General features: G+C 33.3%; 2 protein-coding genes, 1 long non-coding RNA gene and 1 pseudogene across 3 annotated transcripts; 2 read left to right on the forward strand and 2 right to left on the reverse strand.

Moving 5' to 3' along the window:
* Nucleotides 1–3,931: 3,931 nt before the first annotated feature.
* LOC128170650 (uncharacterized) lies at nt 3,932–10,733 on the forward strand. The gene is made up of 7 exons (XM_052836422.1): nt 3,932–4,396; nt 4,873–5,128; nt 6,891–7,358; nt 7,648–8,124; nt 8,259–8,385; nt 8,569–8,699; nt 8,916–10,733. Exons 1-7 carry the CDS (start codon nt 3,933–3,935, stop codon nt 10,080–10,082), a joined length of 3,090 nt encoding a protein of 1,029 aa, XP_052692382.1. The 5' UTR covers nt 3,932; the 3' UTR covers nt 10,083–10,733.
* A 54-nt stretch (nt 10,734–10,787) lies between these two features.
* On the reverse strand, nt 10,788–13,641 carry LOC128170616 (bifunctional 3'-5' exonuclease/ATP-dependent helicase WRN-like). The gene is made up of 3 exons (XM_052836394.1): nt 13,169–13,641; nt 12,296–12,455; nt 10,788–11,761 (listed from the first exon to the last, which is right to left on the reverse strand). Exons 1-3 carry the CDS (start codon nt 13,545–13,547, stop codon nt 10,804–10,806), a joined length of 1,497 nt encoding a protein of 498 aa, XP_052692354.1. The 5' UTR covers nt 13,548–13,641; the 3' UTR covers nt 10,788–10,803.
* Nucleotides 13,642–16,173: 2,532 nt separating this feature from the next.
* Nucleotides 16,174–24,421, forward strand: LOC128170657 (uncharacterized). The gene is made up of 3 exons (XR_008241873.1): nt 16,174–18,634; nt 19,504–19,725; nt 23,557–24,421. It is a non-coding gene; the product is annotated as an uncharacterized LOC128170657 (long non-coding RNA).
* Nucleotides 21,322–25,041, reverse strand: LOC128170620 (uncharacterized; annotated as a pseudogene).
* Nucleotides 25,042–27,028: the final 1,987 nt, after the last annotated feature.

Genomic DNA, 27,028 nt, shown 5'->3' on the forward strand with positions numbered 1-27,028 from the left:
TGCAGTTAGTGACCCTGATAGTTTAGAACATTCAATAAAAAACCTTAAAACATTTGAGTCAATACTCAAAGATACAATGAACTACCTTTTGATGGAAGCGTGTACCTTGGCCAAACAAAATGACGTCAGGGTCAAGGGCCCTATTGTATAAAAACCTATTATCGCTACTCCTAATAAACCGTTAAACTTTTACCAATGTCTTAAGTACACTTAGATGCTCCTTCAATTTTTTATACCTAAAGGGTCCAAAACCTCTTTCTAGCAGTTAATGCCCATGAAAGTTTCGGACACTCATTTTAAACACTAACAACCAAAACCAAAAACATGTAAACATCGGCCTACCTGGGATGAAAGCTCCTAGACGGTAAAAATGATATAAAGATCAAAGGTCAAGGTAAAAAAATGAATACTTAATCTTTTGACACTTTTTTTTACTAACACAGAGAAAATATTTCATTTATAGAATAGAAACATAAACATTCTAGACATAAAAAACAATGAGGTAAAAGGACCTTTAATTGTTCGAGAACAATTACTCTACAAGTTAATATTCTTTTCTTTTCTTCCCCCCCCCCCCCCCCCAGGGACAGCTTTTTTGTTTTTTCTACTGGTAGTGAAGTATTTTCCTTTAATGTAATTGAGCATTAAAAGTTATGATACATGTACAAAATGACCCGTAGCTAAATAACTTCCAGAATTTGCAAAGTTATTGCCCCTGTTTATGAAAAGCTTGTTACCGCTCTTCCTCTTAAACCGGTAGAGTTAGAGACTTGAAATTGTTACTTCATGTAATGTAGTAAGTTCACTTAGAGGCTCCTTTAATTTATTCATACCGAAAGGGCCCAAGACCCCCTTGTAGCAGTTATTGCCTCTAAAAGTTTTTAACATTCAATAAAAACAACTTTTTAACCATACCTCGTAGAGAGATCGGACCACTTGGAATGAAAGCGTCTACTTTGGCCGATCATAATAACAATGGTCAAAGGTCTTTTCTAAAGCCGTGTAGTAATCAGTTTTCATATTTCCTTTGTTTATGCAAGTATTGAACAACTTTTTTTAATATACGTATTAAGGCTTCTTAAGACATTTCAAAACATTAACCGTCAGTCCATACATTGAAAAGATTATAGAGTTATTGGCCGCAAAGTACGAAATGCTTGTTTTCTACTTCTCATAAACCGTTACAACATTTTTTTTTTCGTTTATCTCCATAATCCGTTAGAGGGAAAAGCTTTTTATGAATGCCTTCAGTTAGTTTAGTATATTCAGATGTTCCTTCAATCTATTCACGCCGAAAGGGTCTGCGGTCCCTTTCTTGCAGTTAGTGACCCTGAAAGTTTAGAACATTCCATAAAAACCCATAAAACATTTGAGCCAATACTCAAAGATACAATGAACTACCTTTTGATGGAAGCGTGTACCTTGGCCAAACAAAATGACGTCAGGGTCAAGGGCCCTATTGTATAAAACACCTATTATCGCTACACCTAATAAACCGTTAGAGGTAGAGACTTGAAACTTTTACCAATGTCTTAAGTACACTTAGATGCTCCTTCATTTCTTTATACCTAAAGGGTCCAAAAACCCCTTCTAGCAGTTAATGCCCCTGAAAGTTTCGGACACTCATTTTAAACACTAACAACTTTTGAACCAAAAACATATAAACATCAGCCTACCTGGGATGAAAGCTCCTAGACGGTAAAAATGATATAAAGATCAAAGGTCAAGGTAAAAAAATGAATACTTGATCTTTTGACACTTTTTTTTACTAACACAGAGAAAATATTTCATTTATAGAATTGAAACATAAACATTCTAGACATAAAAAAACAATGAGGTAAAAGGACCTTTAATTGTTCGAGAACAATTACTCTACAAGTTAATATTCTTTTCTTTTTTCCCCCCGGGACAGCTTTTTTGTTTTTTCTACTGGTAGTGAAGTATTTTCTTTTAATGTAATTGAGCATTAAAAGTTATGATACATGTACAAAATGACCCGTAGCTAAATAACTTCCAGAATTTGCAAAGTTATTGCCCCTGTTTATGAAAAGCTTGTTACCGCTCTTCCTCTTAAACCGGTAGAGTTAGAGACTTGAAATTGTTACTTCATGTAATGTGGTAAGTTCACTTAGAGGCTCCTTTAATTTATTCATACCGAAAGGGTCCAAGCCCCCTTCTAGCAGTTATTGCCTCTTGAAGTTTTAAACATTCAATAAAAACAACTTTTTAACCATACCTCGTAGAGAGATCGGACCACTTGGAATGAAAGCGTCTACCTTGGCCGATCATAATAACAATGGTCAAAGGTCTTTTCTAAAGCCGTGTAGTAATCAGTTTTCATATTTCCTTTGTTTATGCAGGTATTGAACAACTTTTATAATATACGTATTAAGGCTTCTTAAGACATTTCAAAACATTAACCGTCAGTCCATACATTGAAACGATTATAGAGTTATTGGCCCTACTGTACGAAATGCTTGTTTGCTACTTATCTTAAACCGTTACAAAATAATTGTTTTCGCTCATCTTCATAATCCGTTAGAGGCAAAAGCGTTTTATGAATGCCTTCAGTTAATTTAATATATTCAGATGTTCTTTCAATCTATTCACGCAGAAAGGGTCTGCGGTCCCCTTCTTGCAGTTATTGACCCTGAAAGTTTAGAACATTCAATAAAAACCCTTAAAACATTTGAGCCAATACTCAAAGATACATTGAACTACCTTTTGATGGAAGTTGTACCTTAGCCAAACAAAATGACGTCAAGGTCAATGTCATTTCACAGTCTTTGTATCAATGAATTTTAAATTTCTTATCTTTAAGGGGGTATATAAAACATTTTTAATGGATGTAGTGGGAAACCATAAGACATTTTAAAATATTGCCCTTCATCCCACACTTTCATAGTGTTGTAAAGTTATAACCCTTTTTGTCCAAAATCCTTGTTATTGCTTCTCCTCCTAAACCGTTAGAAATAGAGGCGTAAAACCTGTTTTTAGTTGACATGGATTTTTTCCATTTTTCATACCAAAATGATAAAATGTTTCTTAAAGCAGCTACCCCCCCCCTGAAAGTTTCTATATTTTTTTTAAAGCACTTACAACATTTAAATCTTGCATCATATGGACATCGGACCACTTCCAATAGAAAAGCTGACCTTGACCAGTCAAAATGATATAAAAGTCAAAGTTCAAGGTCGAACGAAAATTTGAATACTTATTCTTTTGATCCTTCTTATGAAGGACTCCAGAATTTTTTTTTCATTCTATTGAAATAAAACTATTTTTAACACAATATAATAGTATGGATAGACCTCTAATTGTTCAAGAACAATTAGTCTATTAGTTGTTTATTTTGTGTGCATATTCTAGTTTTTAAAACATGCATTGATTTGTATATTTGATGTAAGTATTCTCTTGTCTTGGAATAAATGCTTAAAATGATATAATTCAATCTCTTGACCGAGATCCACGTCGAGGTAAGAGATACAGTGTACTTTAAACTGCTAGAAAGTCTTATATAGAGGTTCTTGTCATAGCATTGATGAAAGAGAAATGCGGCGGACGGTGCCTATATACTAGCGGTGTTCAGCTGTAATAGATACCTTAGGACTAACCAAACTTACAATATTAATGTAAATGTAAATATTGATCTCTTATATAGTAATTTCTTCAAAAACAAAGCTTGATCTTGATAATCTTGATGACATTGATGGTAGAAGAATTTAGAATGTTGAGAGTATTTCAATGCAGGTTTTAAGTTGAATTAAAAAAATACATTTGGTTTCTAAGAACTAACTATCTTATACTGTATATTACAATGAATCTTCCTGTAGAAAACCCAATCTGATTAAAATAAGATCTTTGATCCGCTCTGACAAATTCGATGTCGCTACACAAAGATCTGAAGACATCCCATACAGGGTCACGTCAGAATGAACTTTGTATTAACCAATGAAATCTACGCTGGCAAAGTCGTTAGAGGCTACGCCAATTTGATAAGTCTCGAGGGTCTCCGAACGATAAAGCTTAAAATTTACTTCCGAAAGAAAAAAATGGCGGCGCCCACGAATAAACAAGACATTGGCAGTACCCCTAAAAAAGTGTACCCGCTAGGGAATTCCTGTCTTGTATGCGGCTTTTCATTTATACAGAAGTTAGTTCATAGTGATGGCAACACCACTATCAAAAAGTATTTAGACAAGAAGCTTCGCCTTTCCGTAGAACGACTGAAAATCGTGAAGGATGTGTGTAACATTACAAACGACGTCATATTCACTAGTGATACCGGTGTGTGCCAAAAGTGCTTCAGAAACATTGAAAAGGTCCTTAAAATTGAGAAGGAAGCAGCGACGCTCCGAGACTCTTTCAAGGCGTCTGTCCAAGTTACGATGCAAAGGTTTGTCAATCCACTGTATAACATTTAGCTGATCATGGACTTTTAAAACGGCAATTTAGTAGAATTATTTTGATTTTAACACTGTTATGTTTAAAAAAAAAATCGCCAGATTACAACGATAATCTCTCATGAAATTATGTTCCTTTTGTAAAAGATAACTGACAAGCAATAATGTCATGTTGAACAGGGTTTAATTGTGTAATAATAGCCCATTGTAATTAATGTTTGTTAACATCATAATTAATCCACCTAATTATTACATGATTGTCTTTATTGGCTATTTTTTTAAGAAATTAGTTTGTAAAGCAGGGTGTTTAAAATAAAGGGGCTTAACTAATATCCTATGTAGTTATGGTCATCCTGATCCACATGTAATGATTTGATATACTTATTTATACATGTATAATGTTTGTTAACTTTCAATTAATTAGTAAAATATAAAACCACCTAAAGCTTCACAACATCAATTGTTGTAGGTTAAGTGTCTGCGTGCCTTCCCCATCTAAATTTTTTATGGAAAAGAGAGAGATGAGGAGTCCATTGAAGGAAAATGTTCAGGTAAAGAGGGTCCGAACCAATCAAACAGATGATCTGCTCTTAGTGCCCATCAGACGGGTAACGCCTGTCAAGCTTGTTCCAATTCAGCCTGCTCCTCAGATGGTGGATACAAGCTCCAGCTCTGTAATTACAAGCAAAGCACGTCGTTCTCTTGGGGGTGACTTTAGCAAAAAGGTACACATTTGTCATTTAGTAAAGAATGTGTGATATTGTTTTAGTTTATTATTGGATATGGGTCCAAAAAAATCAACTTTTTAAGTCCAGTTTTTGCATTTTGTCTGATGTCTTTTTCTGTTTTAAACCAGATCAAATTTCAAATGAAATCCAGATCAAATGTCAGTATTAAAGTTTATAAGAATGTCCTATGAATAATTTTAAAAAATCTAGAATATGTTATTTTTATGTAACTGAAACATGATCAATTTGGGATAATCAGCATTGCATAGGTTTATTTCTACTGCCTTCCAATGTGAATGTGTTTTTTAATTGAAGACCAAATCATGTGTCAGAATTTTAATGAATTGAGTATTTGTCATAAATTTTAGGAGAATAAAGCTGATAAACATGACACTGTTTATAAAAATGGAGAAGTTGAGGTATAGTGTTCATGATTAAGTTTAGGTTTAGATATTTACTAATTTTATATGTTGGTCAATTTTTTTTTTGATGAATAAAGCTGATAAACATGACACTGTTTATAAAAATGGAGAAGTTGAGGTATAGTGTTCATGATTAAGTTTAGGTTTAGATATTTACTAATTTTATATGTTGGTCAATTTTTTTTTTGATGAAAATTTATTGTCAGTTGATTATACTGACAAGTTCAACTCTGAATTCAGTGGCGTCGGAAGCAAATTGAAAGGGGGGGGGGGCTTTATAGACTCATCAGAAATCTTGAAAAGCAAACAAAAAGGATTATGGTTATGGTTATGCCTACTTTTGCACCCCCCCCCCCGGTTCCGACGCCAATGTAATTAATATTTGTTATATATGAACATGAATGTGACATATCATGTTTTCCATTCTGCATGTTTCGTAGGCACAGCTATGCCTTATTTTGTCATTATTTTCAGTACGGATCAATGATCATCTTCTAATTTGAATGAAAACTTGAAAACAATATAGTAGATCATGCTCATAGATTACTGCTAGTATATATTGAAATTTTTGCAATATATACAAAATAGATCAAAGAAGAAGTGATCAGTAATCCCATTCATATTGTTAAAAGTTTGACTGCTTTCCTTTTTGTTTGTTTGTTTATTTGTTTGTTTGTCTATATTACTTAATGTACTTATGTATGTCATAAGTTTGTTCTTAATTTTGTTCTTTATTTTGTTGACAGATATCAACACTCTAGAATATGCCTCAAGATGCTCTTTAATTTGTCAAATATTGACAAATATTTGCATAACTATGAAGGAAAGGATTTCTATTCATAACTGCTGTACATGTAAAACTCGTATAAATAAATGAAATACTTAATAATTATAATGAAGCTAAGCACGACTTGTAAATGGAAAATTTATCATTATCATTATATGCAATATTTTTATTTAGCCCTATAATGCCTTACCTATCTTACATGTATGGATATATTTACATTGAAAATAATGCTTGACTTCTATAAAATTATAAAAAGTTGAACAGTAAATATACCATGGCAGTGTAAAAAAGTAATAATCAACTGTACATGAAATTGCACCATAAACACAAATTGCACTTTATGCATATACATTGTGAAATCAGGTGTAGTGAGTGTGAATTGAATTTATGTGTACCCATTGAATGATTACTGAGAATACTGAAAAACTGTCTTTTTGCTAGTCATGTTAAGCTTATATCAAATTATTCAAAGTACATTTTAAATATTAGCCCTTCAATGTGATTATCATGCAAATCAGCTAATTTTTTAATATACTTACTCTTATTAAAGGTATATGTGCATTACCCAAGTGGAAAGAAAACAGCCCTGATTACTTCGGAAGTTCACAGAAGCATTTGCCGAACAATAGTGGGAGGAAACAATGTTGAAAGGACCATTGTTAACAACCTTTGCTCATCTCACCCTGAGGAGGTTACAAATGGGGCAGCGAAAATGATCAAGAAAGAGGCAGTTGCTCTTTGTAAGAGGGGGTCGGGGTCCATTCTCCAGAGTAAGGACTTTAAAGATTTTTTTGAATTTAAGTGGCAGCAAATGAAGGAAGAACTCCAAAGAAGATGCCCTACAATTCTTTCATTACTATCAGCTGTAGTAAGTGACCAGGAGCTCTCCAGTGATAGCAAATCAGTCATCCATGTTATGGTATCTGCTGCCATTGCATTGCATGGGAGAAACCAAGAAATGTCCCTTTTCCAGTACATGATTGCCTTTGTGTTAACTCATGGTGGATGTATTCAAAGGGTATGATTATTAACAATGTTATATATTGCCTATGTACATAATTCAGTAGCAAAACAAATACAGGTACAAGCAATTAATTTTTGCTTGCAAGAGTCAAAGGCTAAAAAAAAAACCTTTCCTATTGCTTATTACCTTATGTTAACTTCTCAACCAACCAAACTTTGTACAACCTGCCTTCGGGGGGATTGGGGGGGGGGGGGGGGGGGGCTATACAATAGGGGACCAATGGTGTAAGTCTTGTAAAATACGGTATGGAATTATTTTGATGCATGTTTGTATTGTTTTGTAGGATATTGAACGACTGTCAAATATTGGATTATGTGTACATCCGAAGACCATTCATAGAAAATTAGAAACTTGGAAGGAACTAGTAGATTTGAAAGTGAAAGAAATGAGGGATTCCTGGGCTGATAGTGGAAATGTGAAATATCAATTAGTCGGGGACAATTGGGACAAGAACATTTTGCCATCTTACAGGACTTCAGAACGAGGAACACTGTCACTGCATCTCTTCAACGTCATTGCGGTTCAAGATAGAGTTCCACCCTTATCGGATCTCCACAGAATAGAGGAAAGAGATGCCAAACAAATCTGTGAATTTATACCGTCTGTTGCTGAGCAAAAACAATTGATGAGAGAATTAGTGTTCATATTTGCAACTTCCATTATTGAGCACAATCCTCAACTTCAAAGGGTGTACAGCTCTATTTATCCAAAGCATTTGGATCACCCTTACAGTCATTTCTCTGGGCTAAAAACATTCCAAGTAATTATTACACATTTATTATATACTATTGTCAATAAACGTGACTGTTAGATTCAATAAGATATCTAGCATTTCAATTACGGTAATAATGAACAATGACTGGTTAAAGAATAGTTTCTAAATTATATTTTCAGTACCCTCTTGGACTGTTTGACTGTAATGAAAACAAGACCCAAGAACTCATTGCTCTTTTGAAGAAACTTTCCAATGACTTCATACCATTCAAGAATGGAAACATTGTTGAGCCTGTGTTTTTTGGAGGTAAATATTATTTTGTCTTTAGGCTATACTTGTAATTTTATAACATAAGAAATGTGTAATATTTGTAGATGTTAATTTAATTATCCAAATTCCAAAATAATGATTTTTTTGCCAGAATATTATTTAAAGTTTTGATATTCAATTTAAGGTAAGTGCTGATTGTAGAAAACATTGATATTTTAGGGGACAGATTAACAGACGAGAGAGTTCAATCAGCTCAAAAAGCTATGAAGAATGCAGTAACAGCAAGAGAAAAATTAGAAGGGTTTATTTCCAAAATAGAAGATTTTCATAGGCTGATGAATTTCTTAGAGGTACCTATCTAAATTTTTTTTAATAATTCTTAACGTTTTGTTTGTCTTTGTTTCAAGATAATTTGTGAGACTTATTTGCCGAATGAAAAAGATTCAAAAAGTTATTATAGAGCATTTCTCTTTCTTAACATCTTTTGAGTTTTCTCTTTATCCCTTATGGTATATGTATCAAGTTGACTAGTTTTATATTATTATTTAATCATGATTATGTTATAGGCAATAGCCAAGCTGACTTTCAGCACAGAGAGTGGACAAGATCCTGGGACTCTTTATTTCTACAGAAATCTGTTGAACCATAGAGGTGTGAAAGGTGAAGTGAAGAATGCATATCGCCTTTACAAGCTCCTTTTCTACACTGTATTTGATGCCATTTGTCAGTTGCTTCTCCTTCATCATTTCCACCTGACAGAAGCTGATTCGAACATCCCATTTCCAGAGGGATTCCAGGAACTATCAAAGAAGGATAAAGTGGAATGGTTGAACTTGGTGGCAAGTGAAATCTTACAGACATGGTTTTTTGAAAATGAAGAAGACATTTGTAAAGAATTGAGGGAAGTGTTAGATGATCCACAACACTCGGAGAACTACTGGTTGTCTGATGCACTTGAAAATGAACGTTTGAAATGTCACTTTTGCGAAGCAACATATGCCTGCGTGGGTTCTCTTCAAGCACATGAGCAAAAGAAGCATGATGTTCAAATTCCTCCAAAGAAGCCCAAAACCAAAAAGAAGAGCAGAGATGAGCTTCAAGATTATGTTGTCATGTTATTTAAACTTTTAATTATTCACAAAAACTTGGACACAGCAGTCGACATGGGGGATGGGGAGCGGTCAGTTAGGTCAGCTAAATACGAATTGCCTCTTTACAACAAGACAAACAAAGTGAAATACCTAATAGGCTCTATTCATCTGACAGCCTTAACTTCATGTACTGGGATACTTCCTGAAGATCTTAGGCAAAGACTTGTTGCAAACAGATTCGTCAATCTTCAAGGTGGACAAAATAACAACATAGCACTCGATGAATACCTTGAAATGGTTAACCGTGACAGTAAAGTGGCATGCACTGGAAATCAGACAAAGGAGAGCATCATTCTTCATTCCAAGGAATATCCGCACTTGGTAAATTTTGTTAAACATTTCGATGAAATTGCAAGTGTACGTCAGAAGAAAGGTTTCCATCATCTACCTTCATATCAAAGTGATGTCCAAAAAGTTCTACAGGATCTAATGCAGAATGATATTCTCGTGTATGACCCTAACAGAACATTTCGCTGTCAAAAACGGAATCCATATGTGAACTGTTTTACAAAACTTCCTATAATGATTCATCGACATAAACCAAATCTGCCATATTGTCGACTTAGGAATATGCAATATTAAATCTGGACTTTGTTTATGTTAGATTATACATGTACATGTACCAGCTTGGTACTTGCACACGTATGTTTATGTACATGTATGTTATAAAACTTTGTATGATGTTCTAAGAATCAGTTGTCAAGAACTACAAGCAAGTTTGTGTACATCCTGCCTTATGTGCATGGCATTTTTTTTAAAATTTTGTAGTACATATGTGTATCAAAATATGTTAAATGATTACCAGTAAGTCCTAGGATTGCAGGATTTTGTGCATGGCAATTTTTTTAAAATTGTGTAGTACAGATGTTATTGTATCAAAATATGTTAGATAATTAAGTCCTAGGATTGCAGGATTTGTTGTTGTATTCTCAGTTCCTACTATTGTTGATGCTATTTTACCAAAACATGTCCAATGGAAAATTATTGAAGTAGTGAAAATTGAGGGTGAGCAGACAGGCAACTGAATTTAAAATATGCATATTCAAAACATCTGCATGCATTTTTGTAATTAAGATATATTTTGTAACAAATATTTTCAAGTCAACAAATTTATTCTGTATGTCACATAAGAATTTTTACAGCTATAGTTCGCATTCCTACAAAGAATGCCATATCTGCACTTATTATGGTACCTGTAATTTTATGTTGAACTATAAAAAAAGAACAAATGTTTGTATCGTACATCGAGTTGGATTTAATATTTCTAATGCTTCATAACATATCACAATAGCAACTGTTCTTATCAGATTTCAAGGTTAAAGTTCAATTGTGAGGCAAATGTACTTTCCCAACAGTCCTCTGTATTTTCTGAATTATCACTACAAGTACTGTCCGTGTCAGTTAGAACTTCATTCTCTAAAAGTCTCTCTAAAAGAAGTAGTTCACAATTGTCACATTTACAACCATTTTGGCAAATATCACAACAAGTATGTACTCCTGTGTCTTTTTTTAGTTCTTTTAAATCCGAGTCCATCAAAAAATGCCTCATAATATTCAATCTTCTGCAGTCACTTGAACAAAGAATCTCTTTCATATCTTTATTTAAACGCCGCAGATGATAGGAATTAAACAGTATCATTGCTATTGACTGTTCACCATTTCTTCCTATTCTACCTATTTCTTGAACTAAATCTACAATATTGTCAGGCATTCCAAACAAAATAACAGAACAACAATTTGACACATCAATACCCATTCCCAATGCATTTGTACATATAACTAATCTTTTTTTACTACTGTTTGTTTTATCTCCCAAAAACTTAACTATTTCTTCCTTTTTGGATGGGGGAGTTTCTGAATGAAACATATCAATTAAGGAGCCAAATGTCTCCTCATCCAGCTCTTTAGAAAAATAAGAGTAAAGTTTTGACACATCATTAATACTGTAACAACACAACAGGGTTTTTGGAAAATCACCAGCCAATTGTTTCAAACCATCTACAAGCCATGACATTGCAATTTCCAGTTCATTTGAAACTTTACACACTGAAAGTTTAATGTTGGCTTTGTTTGGAGACTTGAAAATTTCCACAGTGTTTGGTCCAAAACACAACTGCTTCATTACTCGTTTCTTAATTTTTTGTGTGCAGGTTGCACTCAATGCCACAACATTGGCTTGTGGAAATAAAGAACGCAGTTCTCCAACAGAAGCAAACCACTTTCTGAAAGCTTGTTTATTTAGTCCACTTATGTCTTCACCCCTGAAAAATAAAGGACCTCATGATCATGATGTTTTACTCTATAATTACTGTGGAATCATTTTTATTCGTGGGGGTCAATGTTCATGGACAGCCAAAATTGTCCTGGTTCATGGGGACGTTATTTAGTTGGTAGTAATCGGGACAACTTTAATGAATATTAAACAATGCTTGTATATATGTTTGTGGGAATGTAAATTCGTGGGCTAGGATTACCCACGAAAGCCATCAACATTGGTCCTCCACGAACAACAATGATTCCACAGTATTATAGTCTAAACTTAAAATACTGGTTCAGTGTTTTAGCTATAATATTTCAGTAGATTGAAAAAAAACCTTATTTTGATTAACTCTGCCAATTGAGAAATATGCCTATGTGTGACATTTATTTCAGCAGATTGAAAAGAAACTGTTGCTTACAGCAGTTACCAATTCTCAACAAAACATTACAAATATAAACATTCTAACGACCGCATCAATTTTAATCTCTGTAAACCATTATTCAGAGAAAGTTATGGAAGCCTGGAATATAATTACCATGTTGCAATGGTGTGGAACTCGTCTATAACGATGGAACAAACTTTCAACTTTGTTATGCCCTCTCTCCACCCAGCATCATTTATAACTCGTTCTGGGGATGCATATATGATATCTATTTCCCCATTCAGGATACGGGCATCGCTTTCTACACTTGATCCTGTAAACAAGGTACATGTAATTAATCTTCAGTTGACTTCAAGTATGGCGAGGGGAAGTCCAGGAGAGGGTGTTATTATTTGAACAGTTCAGACACGTTTACTCATTAATACCGAGCGCAGCGAGAGGCGGGCGAAGCCCGCCTCGCGAAGCGAGGATTAATGGTAACACGTATATATAAGAAAATCAGTGAAAAATGAAAGTTGAATCAGGGGTACTAAGGCCAAAAAAATTTTCTTCCAGCCCTGGGCGCCGCCATATTGGCAGCCATTTTGTTTTTTAAAAGTTATCAGATGGAAAATAAAAACATTACCATCAAGAACTGAACTTTTAGATACTGAATAAAGTATTCGATTTTATTACCGCGTTATTTATTTGAATTAAATTGATAAACAATGAAAGAAGAAATTTTAAAAAAGTTCGGAATAACGTTACTCTCTTCGGCTATTTCCGAAGACAAAACGTGTATGTTTTACGTCTGAAACATGACGTCATAATGTAGACTGAGCACGCGACGTTTACTTAAACTTTAGCTAATGATTTGAGTAGGCAACCAGGCGGATCTTACTGAGTGCGTTCAAATAAATTTTGATCTACAAAAATCAAACTGCACTGTGTTATATCTGCGCTCGGTCCAACGGTCACACCGTTTACATATTATTGTTACATTGTAATAGTAGTGGGTCATTGAAATAATTCAGAAAAATACCATACCTATGTATGCTGCCGAAACACGTTTTATTGTTGCTAACTTCGCCACCTGGTCCTGCATCAATGCAACTAAAGGACAGCACACTAACATGACACTTTGGTTAAAATCTGCTCTTATCTCGCGAATAACCGGCAAGAATACGTGAAAAGGAAGCGATTTTCCAAATCCTGTTGGCAATATAACTAAACAGTCTTTCCTTTCGACTAATATATCCAATATTTGTCTCTGTTCCGGCTTTAAAGAGTCAATACTAAAACTTGACAACGATTTCTTCAATGCTTCATCTGTGTCCGCCATTTTTAAAGCTATACCGAACATGAAATGAAAAGCGTACAGTGATTGGTTAATATGAAAGAGTTTCATTGGCTGACCCTGGGTCATGAAAGTTCATTCTGACGTGACCCTGTATGGGATGTCTTCAGATCTTTGTGTAGCGACATCGAATTTGTCAGAGCGGATCAAAGATCTTATTTTAATCAGATTGTAGAAAACCTGGTTTCCAGTTTCAAGGACGACGCTGAAATAAAGGCTTCTGATACTAACCTATTCATCTTTGCACGATAGAAATTATGATATCAGATTTATCATATGATGTTTTTCTATGACACATGAATAAAACATTAACGGTAACTGCGGCACTGCGCTTTTGCAGGGCAAAATGTCATAGGTTGTCAATTGTTTCAGTAACATCATTTAATTATCTACATACCAAAACTTCGGCAAAGTATATCAATTTGATCTGCAAGAGAACAGCGCAGAGTCTACACAGTTTATGCTATAATGAATTGATGTGATATATATTCGTATAATTTTGTAACAATCAAATAATCCAACATTATGTTAATATATACATTTAATCAATTCTATAACATGATGAAAACAGTGAAAAAATCCAATTACTGTTTTGATATAAATGTCTTTATATTTTTAAATACAATATGATTTTTCAAATATGTAATATCGGTTTTTATTAGTTTTCTATGAGTAATTACATATGAAAAACAACTTAAGTGTGTCGATTTTTAAACTGCAAGTAGTGTTAGCCATAAAAAAGTTAATTATGATGACGTATATACATTTACTCTAAATATATTTGAAACATATGACATAATTATGTGCATTATAATATTTTGTCAATTGCGAAACAAATTTAAATTGCTAGACATAACGATACAACATGATATGATCCAATTTTAAATTCCCTAATGCTTTGCTATAGTATACATGATATATTAAAGTATTTATGGTATGATGTCATAAGATATTGCATTCAAGTATGATACGTGTATAATGTTTTTTAGTCATTTTTTTTCAACTTTGAATTTTCTCATACTTGTCACAAGCTATACAGCTTGTATAATGCACGACAAAGCATGACTACGCTTCAGTATTTTATATGAAACGATAAAATTTTACAATGATCTGCTCGCTCCCTATACACTTTCCATACAATTTGTATGGCTTTTCTGTAATTTGGTTTTTAAAATAATATTTATATCATTCGATGACCATTTTACAGTTATGCGATATTGACATGTATATGTATATCATAAGAATATGAAATTTCAAAGTATTTCATTGAATATGGATAGATAGATAGATGGATAGATAGATATATGGATGATAGATAAATTGATAGATAGAATTCACCACATTGGAGCTCCACCTCCGCCCCGACCGGTGTTTGAACTCACGACCTCTGGAACCCATTCTACTAGCAGTGAGCGCAACGCGCTAATCATTCGGCCATCGAAACACACACACACACACACATATACTTGTTAACAAAAGCAAATCACTACAGCTGACTTTTGACCAGAATATAACTACACTGCTTTGCACTGTGTTTTTAGAGACAGTGACTACACAATATGTTTGGATTGAGCATCCTCATTGGTGTTCTCTACTGTAATTTTGGCTATTTTGAATAATAAGATGTTGGAAATTCACATGACTCTCACTACATTTTTACACACATATGGAAACACACGTGAAAGTCAGTGAAGTTCCAAGTGACATGCATTTCACTACATTATTGTTAACACACATGCAACCCACCGCATATGATTAACTACAATTACGGTACTTATTCACATCTATGACCTGAATATTTTTAAGTCACAGTGTATTTGATCTGTTTAAACTTTATTCTTTGATGCTGACATTCAAGAAGATCTCAAAGTTTTGAATCGCGCAAGTAAGGATGTTTAGTCTTCCAAAACAAAAGTATAAATATCTACCTCAACTTTAGATCAGGGATATTCTTAAATTATATTGCTTTATTGAGTGATTGGTTGATTAATCACATGCAATAAATCTAACTCCTTAATTGATTAAATGTGACCGGGTTTGACATATTTTCCTCTTCCAAGGATAGAAAACACTCACGATTAAAGAATCCTCCGTACATACCTTCTCCTCACTTTTTCTATTCTTAACTGCCATTTCCAATTAAATAATTGTAATTTATATCCAATAGGCATGAGGAGAGAGGATAACTCATTAAATTAGATATGTTTAATAGGAAATAATTGATAATTGTATTTTTTCTAGCAATTCATAAGCCATAGACTTAATTTGTTTTCATCCATTGACTATGAAGACCAATGGATTGAAATATTAGGTAAATATTTAAAAAAAAAAAACCCACACTTTCAAATGTAAGATTCTTTTATATGAGATTTACACAAGTCATTTAAATATCATTAGCGCAGGGGATTAGACAGGCATTGTACGTTCTTCTCCTTTATGGAATTGTTTTTTTTAATCAAAGAATAAACTAAAATAACGGTCCACTGCAAGAACTAGCACAATCAGAGCAATTATAGTGATAACTGCTATTCATCTCGCGTTCTTTACCGATTTCCATAAAACAAATATTTCAAGCATTTTGAAATCATTTGAACTTGCAAGTTGCACATATAGTTTTCTATATAAATCTGCATAGAAATGATAGCACTGCCAGAAAAAATGTTAATACATGTTATATATTGTCTTTATATGTTTGCCTATGTATGGGTTCATTAAATTTTTATTATATTATGTCCAAACGTTTATCTACTATATCGAGAAGAAATCCAGAATTTCTTTTTTAAAACCAACTCTCAATCTACATGAATCAATGTACAGGAAAATGGAGAATCTCCAAATTATCTTTACTGATACATTTTCTTGTTTTGTTCGAAAAAATTCAGAGAAACGAAAACGGATTTCTTACGGAGATTTATAATTTTTCATCTATATCATCCGGGTACCTTCATCTCTTTAACAATGGAAAATCGCCTTAGACTTTTAATTTTAGCCGTGTATTGAAATTTGACAAGTTAGAAGGTGCATTTCAGCAAAGTCTGTCTTTTTCTTAGTTTTTTTATGATTCCGTACGTTACTACTGATGTCAACACTATGGAAGGCAGCCAAATTATGGATATCAATATTTTTGTTTCAAAAATAAAATCAGTATATTAATATGATATTTATCTTAAAAACAGAAAGAAATAAAGTGTGAAGTCAATTTATAATGATATTGATAATGTGTAAACAACCATTCCTCGCTCTCCCTCTCCCCCTCTCTCTCTCTCTCTGCTAACGATTTTAAAACTGGATATATTTAAAAGATTTTTAAACTAGGAATATAACAGCAACATTATATTGGAAACCAAATAAATTTCTGTTTAAAGCTACCATTGTGTCGTATTGACTTCAGTTTAGAGGCCGGTAATATTTTGAAGCATATGTTACATCCTAAAACACGAGCTATTTGATGCTATTTTCAGATGGGAATTATGTTAACAGTGAAAACATGCGTACTTTACATGCTCGTGAAGTAAAAATGTGTATTATAGAATTGACAGAGAGAACAGGAACTCGATTAATAAAAACCATGACATCATCTTTAATTACACAACTTAAACGATATAATACTGTAGTTTAATCGGGGTTCGAGTTGTCAAAATCGGATTGTTATCAAGTTCAATGTTATGAGTAAAATTTGTTCTAAACACCGAAAGTATTAATAAAACAGGAGAAAAGCCGCCAATGTGACAGCAAACTGGGTTTTCTTTTGTGAGAACAGTATCTATCATCCTTTTTTCAACCCTGAGTTAATGAACAGTACCTATCAGCTAAATATCCCAAAATATATCGAAAGAAAATCAAAATATTGTCTAAATATGTTTTTAGAACATCATGAATAAATCGTTATACACAAACTATCTAGAAGTTTGGTCTGCGCTGAAAATTAGAGAGCTAAATTAACAGTACTCTATAACTAGTGAGTTATGAAAATCGTTCATTTCCTTCTTCACAAAATATGCTCCCTTATTAAACTCCGTCAATTTGTAATCAATTTAAAACAATACACCGATCCATTTTATTTGTGGGTCTGTCGGGTTTGACCAATCAGATCACGTCATCTGATGCGGCGTATAAGGTCGGACATTGGTCGGACATCGCTACATAAAGATGGCGATTGTTTACGTATTGAAACTGTAAAACTGGGTGTTATTTTTCGATTGAGTTCAATATAATGGTGAAGCACTGTTCGCATGGGACATGTAAATCGGATAGCAGATTCATCCCATTTCCGAAGCCAAAGTCTGATTTGGAGAAATGTTTACAATGGATATCATGCTGTCAAATACCACATGTCCAGCTTAACGTTGACAAAATTACGAAGCATACATATGTGTGTTCTAAGGTAAGTACAAGTACATTTTATTTTCAGATTATAGAATAACCTGTCATCCATTAATCCGATATCCTTTGAACATGTTGAACACTGACTATACCCAGTAACGTTACATGTATGTACAGCTTGAAAATGGCGTCGTTTTTGTTCCGACTTCAAAAATACCGAAATGCCCATAAACAATTAAGATTATTTTGGTGGCATAGATCTGCCACCACTTGTCAGATAATTATGTTGACTTGTTATATGATAATGTCGACTTGTCAGATATTTATGTCAACTTGTCAGATCTTTATGATGACTTGTCAGAAAATAACAATACTGAGTAGAACCTCAAAATTTTGTTGCCAAAGCGTGTTAGTGCCACAAACTGCCATTTACTTGTCATCATAATATCTGACAAGTCGACATCAAGATCTGACAAGTCGACATAATTATCTGACAAGTGGTGGCAGATCTATGCCACCATAGATTATAACACTTTTATACTTGTTTATATGTCGGAATGCTTGTAAAACAAATGCAGTAAAATTTTAAAGCTTTCAAGATATACCTTTAGCTTTGTGCTGTGACAGAGACAGAGCGCATTACATATCATAGAATATACTGATTGTATTACTATTTTTTTTACACTGTTTCAGCATTTCATTTCATTGGATGGTCCTTCAGATGAATACTCTTATCCTTGTGATGCCCAGACTGGTGAACTGCACAGAGCAAGGCGAAAGATCATATACTTGTCTAAACAGTCAAAATCAGATGATTTAAACAGCAAGACCAGGTTTGCATCAAATAAAACATTTCAATAAGCAGCTGATAAGTGTTTGGTTAAAGATGAACATATTTGTCTCTGGTCAGATAATATATTGCAAAACTTTCTCTACATCTGCATTTTGTATTCTTCATGTTCTATACCGGTCTTATAATGAGAGGTTTTTATCAAATATTTTTATATATAAACAAGAATAGAATCCCTGGGTCCCCGCCGGTCAATCAGTATACTAGTATACTGTATATGAAATTGCAATAGTTTCAAACATTCAGGGCTGTTCCAGAATTAAATGTGGGGGGGAGGTTGGGAGGAACATTTTTTTTACCCCCCACATGTCTTCAGATGTTAATAAACTAGCAATATATTCGATGATGGGGCGGAGCGCGATATAACAGAATACAGATGGACAAACAGACGCACGTTTGTACTGAATTACAGACGGAAAGGAGTAAAACAATATGCCCCCTCCAGCTCGTCTTTGTGTGAGCATAAATCATTTGGTATAAATTTTATGAATATCTTAAAATTTGTAGGCATGAAAGCACTTTCAAGGTCAATTTTTGATATAGTAATGAAGTAATTATTGTGGACAAAGTCCCATAACTCCAAAAAAAGTATCGACCAAGGTTGATTTAGGAACTTGACCAAGGTTATTAGTGGTATAAACATTTGGTATAAATTTCATGTAAATCCTTCAAATTTGTAGGCATGAGAGCGCTTACAAGGTCAATTTTTGGATATAACGGAGTCATTATTGTGGTCAAAGTTCCATAACTCTAACAAAACGTATCGACCAATGCTGATTTTCGAACTTGACCAAAGTATTCGTGGTATAAACATTTGGTATAAATTTAATGAAAATCCGTCAAAATTTGTAGGCATGAGAGCGCTTACAAAAAAGTGTGACGGACGGAAACACGGCCTGAGGGACGCCCGGCATTTCTATGTCCCCGCTCCGCGTGGCGGCGGGGGACAAAATAATTTTGTCAGTAGTACCAGTACTGATGATTCACCATATTCTCAAGCAATGGAATGCTGTTTAACAACACAACCAACTTCAAATCCTGTCATAGATTCCTCATGCCAACCAGAAAAAGAATGTATGTATATATGTCAAAACCAGATTCTGCTTCAGTGATTTAGCTGGTTCCTTTTTATCCCCTCGCGCAACTTGTTGCGAAGGGGATATAGCATCGCTACCGTGCGTGTGTGTGTTCGTATGTGAGTATGTGTGTATGTATGTATGTATGTGTGTGTGTGCACTCCATTTCAATTTTCTAGTAAATTGATAAAAAAACGTTCCAATAGAATTTCCTCAACCTTTGCACAAATATGCCTCATTGTAAAATTGAAACAAATGCAATGTCATATTAATTGGTCAAATTTTTATGCAGAAACTTAGATAAAATTACACCATTGTAAAGGAAGGGGGGGGGGGACATTATGACAAAATTCGTTCAAAACTAAAAAATATTTATCATAGATTGCAAACTTCTGTAAAAAAAATGGATGTGCCTTTCCAAACCATTAATTCTATTACAAATTATTATTTCTTTAAATCAATGGCATAATCAATTTTGTATACGAATTATCAATCGAAATTTCTGAGTAAGAGTTATCAATCTTCCGCTTCACTTCTTTGAAACCAAAGTGAAAGTAAGCAGTTCAAATCAACAACTTGGTATTTTTTGGATTTAGATCTAGTACAGGTAAAGAAAATGTAGTTTTTGCAGTAATGGAGGGTTAGTAAAATGTGGTCTTCTCATTAAAATAACTATAAATTGCTAAATATTTACATTCCAAATATTTTTTTGTATGTAAAGTGTGTGAAAAGACACTGCAGTTATAAGACCGTAACACACACAGGGTACTCAAAGGTTAGAATGACTAGTTTTATTATGACGTCACAAACGTTGAACGCTGTAAAATGCAACGTCACAAGCGAGATTCAAAGTTCACGCTTGTGGCTGTTACAGTGGCTCTTCCATTAATTTGAACTTACCCTTAGGATAAAACGGAAATTTTGACGTATAAATCACATTTGCAGACAAGGCAAGAAGTTAAAAAAATGTAAATATTAGCATTAAATCATTATTTTTTGAAAGATATAGTCTCATAACTGCAGCAGTGTTTGCATACAAATTTTCATAACGCGCTAGCGCGCGTTACTCGATTTGTATGCACACACCGCTGCAGTTATGAGACTATATCTTTAAAAAAAAATGATTCAATGCTTAAATATTTACATTCCACATATATTTTGCATGTAAAGCTACCGCAGATATAGCACCATAACACAGACAGGGTACTAATAGGTTAAATCACGAGTTTTAATTGTGACGTCACAAACGTTTAACGCTGCTAAATACAACGTCACAAGCGAAAATTTAAAGATCACGCTTGTGGCTGTTACTGTGCCTCTTCCATTAATTTGAACTTACCCATAGGATAATACAATAATTTTGAGGTATAATACGGTGTGTGCAAACAAATTTTCATAACGCGCTAACGCGCGTTATTCAATTTGTATGCACGCACCGTTGCAGTTATGAGACTATATCTTTTAAAAAATAAGGATTCAATACTTAAATAATGCATCCCTACACACAATAACTCATGTCGCGAGGGGATGCTCCGCTTAGCGGTGCCCTTGTTATTAATTGAACACAGTAACACACTATCATTTGTGAAATAATTCATTTCATAGCTGTACAGTAACATTTGATGACTTTAACTATGCAGCAGGAATATTGTTCAATATTCTATGACTGTTTTGAAGGTAAAAATTAGCAAGCTTATCAAACATTTCTGTAATTAAGTCACCATTTTTGGTTATTTTTTCCACAAATAAATCTTTGTGTACACAACAAATATGCAGAAAGAAACATCTGTCACCATTAACTGTCACTGAATTTGGAAATAACAATCATGATTCTTTTTCAATGTATATGAGTCTCCTAATATCTCAAGACAAAACTTTGGTAAGTTCACTTCCTCTGCGATGAGTAAATCTCTAGCTGAAAAGGGTCATTTTATTTTCAATACCCCAGTCTGTACCTCTATACAAACTTTACCATCAGGCGAGGCAGCAAGAAATGAAAATCTTGGATTTACTACTAATCCACAGTCATGAATATGTACATTGTGGAATTTTTCCATATATTTCTGTTTAGCTATGTTTTCATTACATTTGCGGTAGGAAGTTGCTTCAGTTGTAAATTTTTTTTTCTTTCAAATATGCTAGAAACAAAAGTGTCAGTGATATTTTTTTTCCTTGTACATATTCTTGCAAACTGGGAAGCAGTCACACGTTTCTTCCTCACCTCATACCACAAAGCATTTCCAGATTGATCCACGGTTAATCTCAGTGTCATCTTCTGTCATGTTAAAAGCTTCATTGAGATGTTGAAATTTAGAATAGATAAATGGCACATCAGTGTCTAGAGGAAATGTAGTATTTCCACAAGCCCCATGTACAATGGTCGGAAAAGACTTGTAGTTTTTCAACTGAAAATTAACAGATAATATAAGTATAAATACCGGTAACATCTTTAATATGTACATAGGCTAATATATGGTACATGTAACTACAAAAATTATTGATAACAGCATACTGTGAGAATAAAGTTAACTACATATTTATTTATATACTTAACGGTATGCAAACTCTTGTAAGTAATGTATTTATGTATGCATGTAATTTTATCGGTATTGTTTCTGATCATATAATTTTATTTATTTTGATATTAATTGCAGTGCATTTATTAATGAACTATTTAATTTTTTTTTTTTTTTCACACATTTATTCAATCATATATATGTAACAAAACAGAAGGTAGCGGGCCTGCGCAGAGGCTTAGTACAACATACATTTTGAAATTTTTTTGTATTACAATTTTGCATGAAAAAAAAGGAGGAAAATATTCATTTACAAGTAAATTTCCGCACATGAAATGTTTCATGCTAAGTATGTCATTAATACAGCAAAGATAGAAGGAAAAAAAATAACCAGGTTGTTACATGAAAAATATATAGATATCAAACATATATTTAGATTTGTACATAAGTAATTAGCAGGTTTATGTAACAGTATATTTCTCTGTTAGATGCGTAGGGGGGATAACAGTATTAGTGTCCAAAAAATCCCCCTACCAGTTTTATAATCTAAAGGTCTGGTCACCTTTAGAGTTATATTTTTCACAATGGCATTCAATTACAAGTAAATTTTCAACTATAAGCATAATATTTCGATTTGTACATAGATATAGCTAAAACATGTAACAGCAAAGTATTTTTCTGGTAGATATGTGTAAGGGAAATCAGTATAAGTGTCCAGAGACTCCCCCTACCAGTTTAATAATCTAAAGGCCAGGTCACCTTTAGACAAACATAATTTGAAATATAATTACAATTTTTCATTCAATCTATTAAGAATATCAAAATTAAACATAATGCTTTTTGCTGATTTAACTGTCATATAAAACTGTGTCAGTGCACTTTTCAAAAAACATAATAAACCATTATATGTTACAATGTCGTTCAAAACTCTACATTTCATTTTATATTTGTACATTTTATAAGCTACAAAAGATACAACATTATTAAAGATAAACGTGTTTTTGTTGCAATATGCTGGAAAACCAATAACAATAACTTTCCATGTAACATTTATATTTAAGATATCAGATACTTTCTTCCAAATGGGGTTAGATATACAACAATCAAAAATTAGATGTTTAATGTCTTCTTCTACATTACAGTTCAGACAGTTTTTTTCAAAATTTTCTTTCCATTTACTTACACATTTATTACAAGATAAAATATTGTGTATTAATTTGTAATTAAATTTTGATACATTTTTATCAAAAATCTTTTTCACTTTTTCTTGGTAGATATTACCCCACATTTGACTATTTAATTTACTATTTCAGTATTTTCATCTATGGATGTGCTTTCATGGGTTGCACAAGTTAGAAAACTGGAGGAAGAAAATGACAGGTTGCGACAGGAAATCAAACAGAGAGGGAAAGTTTCTGATGCTGCTTGCCAAACAGAGAGAGATACAATTTTCACTGCTGAAGAAGTTTCAAAGTCAAAGATCATAAACTTGTTTGATTTTACACTGGATTAAGCTATAGTAGATTTCTCATGCTTCTTGTGTTTCTTTTTCCAAGTTATGAAAGTCCAAACATTTATGAAGACAAAAGAAAAACAACACATATTGACAAGTTTCCTTTGTCAACGCAGTTGTTTATGTACCTGTGCAGACTTAGAAATGCTTTAAATGTGAACGATTTAGCATTCAGATTCAATATTAAGGTTCAAACTGTGTGAATAGAAATTAATGGGGTAGCGAAGTACATGCATTTGAGATTAGGTTCCTGCAGTTATTGGCCCCATCGAAATCAATCACAAAAATCATGCCGGAATCTTACAAATATGATTTTCCAAACTGTTTAGCTACTCTTGACTGTACCGAGCTAAAAACTGAAAAACCTTCATCACTGAAACAGCGAAGTCAGTGTTATTCAGACTAATAATGATGCCTTAATGGCTGACAAAGGGTTTCTAATTGAAAAAGAGTTGGCACTTTTAGAATTGCAGTTGAATATTCCATCCCTTGCATCTAGTGCTAGGCCATTTAGTGAAAGCGATGTAAACCTCACCAGAAAAATAGCTACTCATAGAATACACATTGAACGTGCCATCAATCAAATAAAGTGTTTTAAATTATTGAAAAGAAAAATTCCTGTGAGCATGTTTAATTGTATTAATGCTCATTGGTTTATAGCTGCGATGTTGACAAATTTCCAAGATACTTTAGTAAAGTTTTGAAAGTAAATGTTCTTGTTTTTCTTCAATATGGTACATGCATGCAAACATTTCTGTGTCTTATGCTTGATTTGGAAGCATTGACCCCATCTGTACACCACCTAGTGTTGTCTCAATCAGCTGTACCTCCAATCAGAGGTAGGATAGTGGTGTTCCCACAACTGCGGAATCTGTCTTTAGCTTTTTCACCTCCATAGTACCAATATCTGGTATGCTTAATTAATTTTTATGCAGTTCACATATTCTAGTTTTGATTTATATTATTCAAATATAACATAACAGAAGACTTTATTATAAAAATCTTACAATAATGTTGTCAGTACCTCATCTTTGACATAATGCTGTGGATAGGCCTTTTTTTCATGGGGTCTGTCTAGGTTTAGAAAACACCATTACAGAAAGTAGTTCTGGGCTGATTTTGGACCCACATGGTTTATCCCACTGCTGTGGCATACAAGTGCAGGCAAGTGTTGAAGGAACTTCAGTCATGCCAAGATTTTTGTAGTGAATTAAAGTGTAAAGCATACCAATTGAATGGGAACAAGTACCGCTTACTCTGAAAAGAATGTTTTTAAACATGTATCTGGAAAATGTTACGACGGTTTTTTTTTTAAATAAACCTCATAATCTTTCGATAAAAGTACATACCCAGTTTTGCATGAGCTCTCTTTAAAATTGATGAAATCCTGAAATAATCAAGAGAAATGTCTGAGAGGATTGATGATAAGTTTATTTCGTCCGCCATGTTTACATCAGAATGTCCGACCCAGAAGCGTCGCTATGACGTAACTAAGGTGGGCGGAGCTTATCGATGCAAAATAGATCGGTGTATTTCATTTAATAAAGTTTATGATATGGTGTCTTTTATCGTTTTTATGCATGTTTCAATATTTTTTTTATAGTGTGTGCTATTCAAAAATCTAAACGAAAAAGTGAGATAAAACCATCAAAAATATGCAAAATTATGTTCATTGACAAATAAAATCGAATATTACAGTACTACCAACAATATTGCAGTGAAACACAAAATCTGAAAATTTTAGTCAGAATTTCCTCTGTTTTGGTAAAAGTTTATTTGAACCTAATTCCATAATATAGTAAAAATATCGTATGTTTTCTCAATAATCATTCATTTAATAAATATTTTTAGTGTTTAGAAGAAATTTTTCTCATGTCATTGAATTTTATAACAATCCGATTTTGACAACTCAAACCCTGAGTAAACAACGTCCTTAAACATTTTTTTATTATTTATTTGAAACAAAACTACAAAACAAGTTTTTTGATTTAAAAAGTTGTTTAGTAATCAGTAGACTTGTTAATGGCAAAGTAAAGTAAAAATGGGCTAACCAAATTTACTAAAGTATCGTATGTAAACAACATTTTTTTAAATAAATGGTTGAAACTGAACAGTCAGGTAATACATTAGAATTGATATAACAAAAACAAATTATAATATTTTTTTTTTCGTATAAATGTCTCCAGGTTAGAGTGTTTGTCTGGCTTCTAGAGATGGGGAAGGGGGGTGTTGTTTTGAAAAAAAACCCACGTACACCAGTCATCTTTAGTTTATCTATGAAAACATACTATTTCTGTCTTTAAAAAAGGATGCAATACCTGGACCATAAACATGTACATATGTTTCTAACGGAAAGCCTATCCAATATCCAAACGACTCTAAACCTCCGCTTTCATATAATGACATGTGCAGGGGGAGACCTCTAGCATCAAAAGTGTTGTGATGATTAATCGAAGCAAACCTGGATATTGCTCTTAACAACTTTTGTACGTTTATCACGTATAACTCTGACCCTTCACCTCGGAAATTAAAGGGTCGATACTTTAAATATAATTATAATCTATATTATAGTCTTTTCCAAGTTATCTATGCCGCAAATTTGGATGATTTATTTAAGAATACACATACCTGTAAAATAAAAGCAACTGAAGTCGATGAAATGGAAAATTTCAGATATATTAATTGATACGTTATCGTGTCTCACTGGAAAAAAATCTGAGAAACGAAAACCAATTTCTTACGGAGATCCACATGTACGATCTGGGAATCTTCTCGATTTGGAAGTCAATCGGAACACCTCGCATAATTTTCAACGTTGTCATCCGGGTACCTTTATCCCTTTAGGAATGGAAAATCTCCAAATAATTTTTATTTTAGGCCGTGTATTGTAATTTGACAAGCTAAACGGTGCATTTCAACTTTTTCTTTTTCTCATTTTTGTTATTATTACGTACGTTACATGTAAGTTATACTGATGTAAACAGTCTGAGGTGCAACAAAATGTTGTCGTATATCAATATTTAAAACCGGAGAAGTCTGTCGACAAGTAGGTGATAAATCAAGGTTAAACAATTAGTATGAAAAACATAAGTCAGCAAGCGACCAAGTTGAAGATTGTATTTGCTGACAAACTCGTTGTATCGACCATAGAACTTACAAAAAGATGACATTAGAAGAGACTGTTGATTGTCCTATTTTATCAACTTGTTTGTCAGCAAGCTTTCATTGCCTTCAAAACTGTTCATACGAAGAGCATGTCCTTGCGTATCGAA

The sequence above is a fragment of the Crassostrea angulata genome, chromosome 2 (assembly GCF_025612915.1).
Source record: "Crassostrea angulata isolate pt1a10 chromosome 2, ASM2561291v2, whole genome shotgun sequence".
NCBI classification, from domain to species: Eukaryota; Metazoa; Mollusca; class Bivalvia; order Ostreida; family Ostreidae; genus Magallana; species Magallana angulata.

What these genes read in the sequence shown, in the direction of transcription:
- LOC128170650 (XM_052836422.1), top strand. Translation starts at nt 3,933, where the DNA reads ATGAACTTTGTATTAACCAATGAAATCTACGCTGGCAAAGTCGTTAGA. An exon ending in GGGGTGACTTTAGCAAAAAG is followed by an intron (nt 5,129 to 6,890) that starts GTACACATTTGT and finishes CTCTTATTAAAG; the next exon opens with GTATATGTGCATTACCCAAG. An exon ending in GGCTGATGAATTTCTTAGAG is followed by an intron (nt 8,700 to 8,915) that starts GTACCTATCTAA and finishes ATTATGTTATAG; the next exon opens with GCAATAGCCAAGCTGACTTT.
- LOC128170616 (XM_052836394.1), bottom strand. Translation starts at nt 13,547, where the DNA reads ATGACCCAGGGTCAGCCAATGAAACTCTTTCATATTAACCAATCACTG. An exon ending in TGTTTCGGCAGCATACATAG is followed by an intron (nt 12,456 to 13,168) that starts GTATGGTATTTT and finishes CCTTGTTTACAG; the next exon opens with GATCAAGTGTAGAAAGCGAT. An exon ending in TTCCACACCATTGCAACATG is followed by an intron (nt 11,762 to 12,295) that starts GTAATTATATTC and finishes TTTATTTTTCAG; the next exon opens with GGGTGAAGACATAAGTGGAC.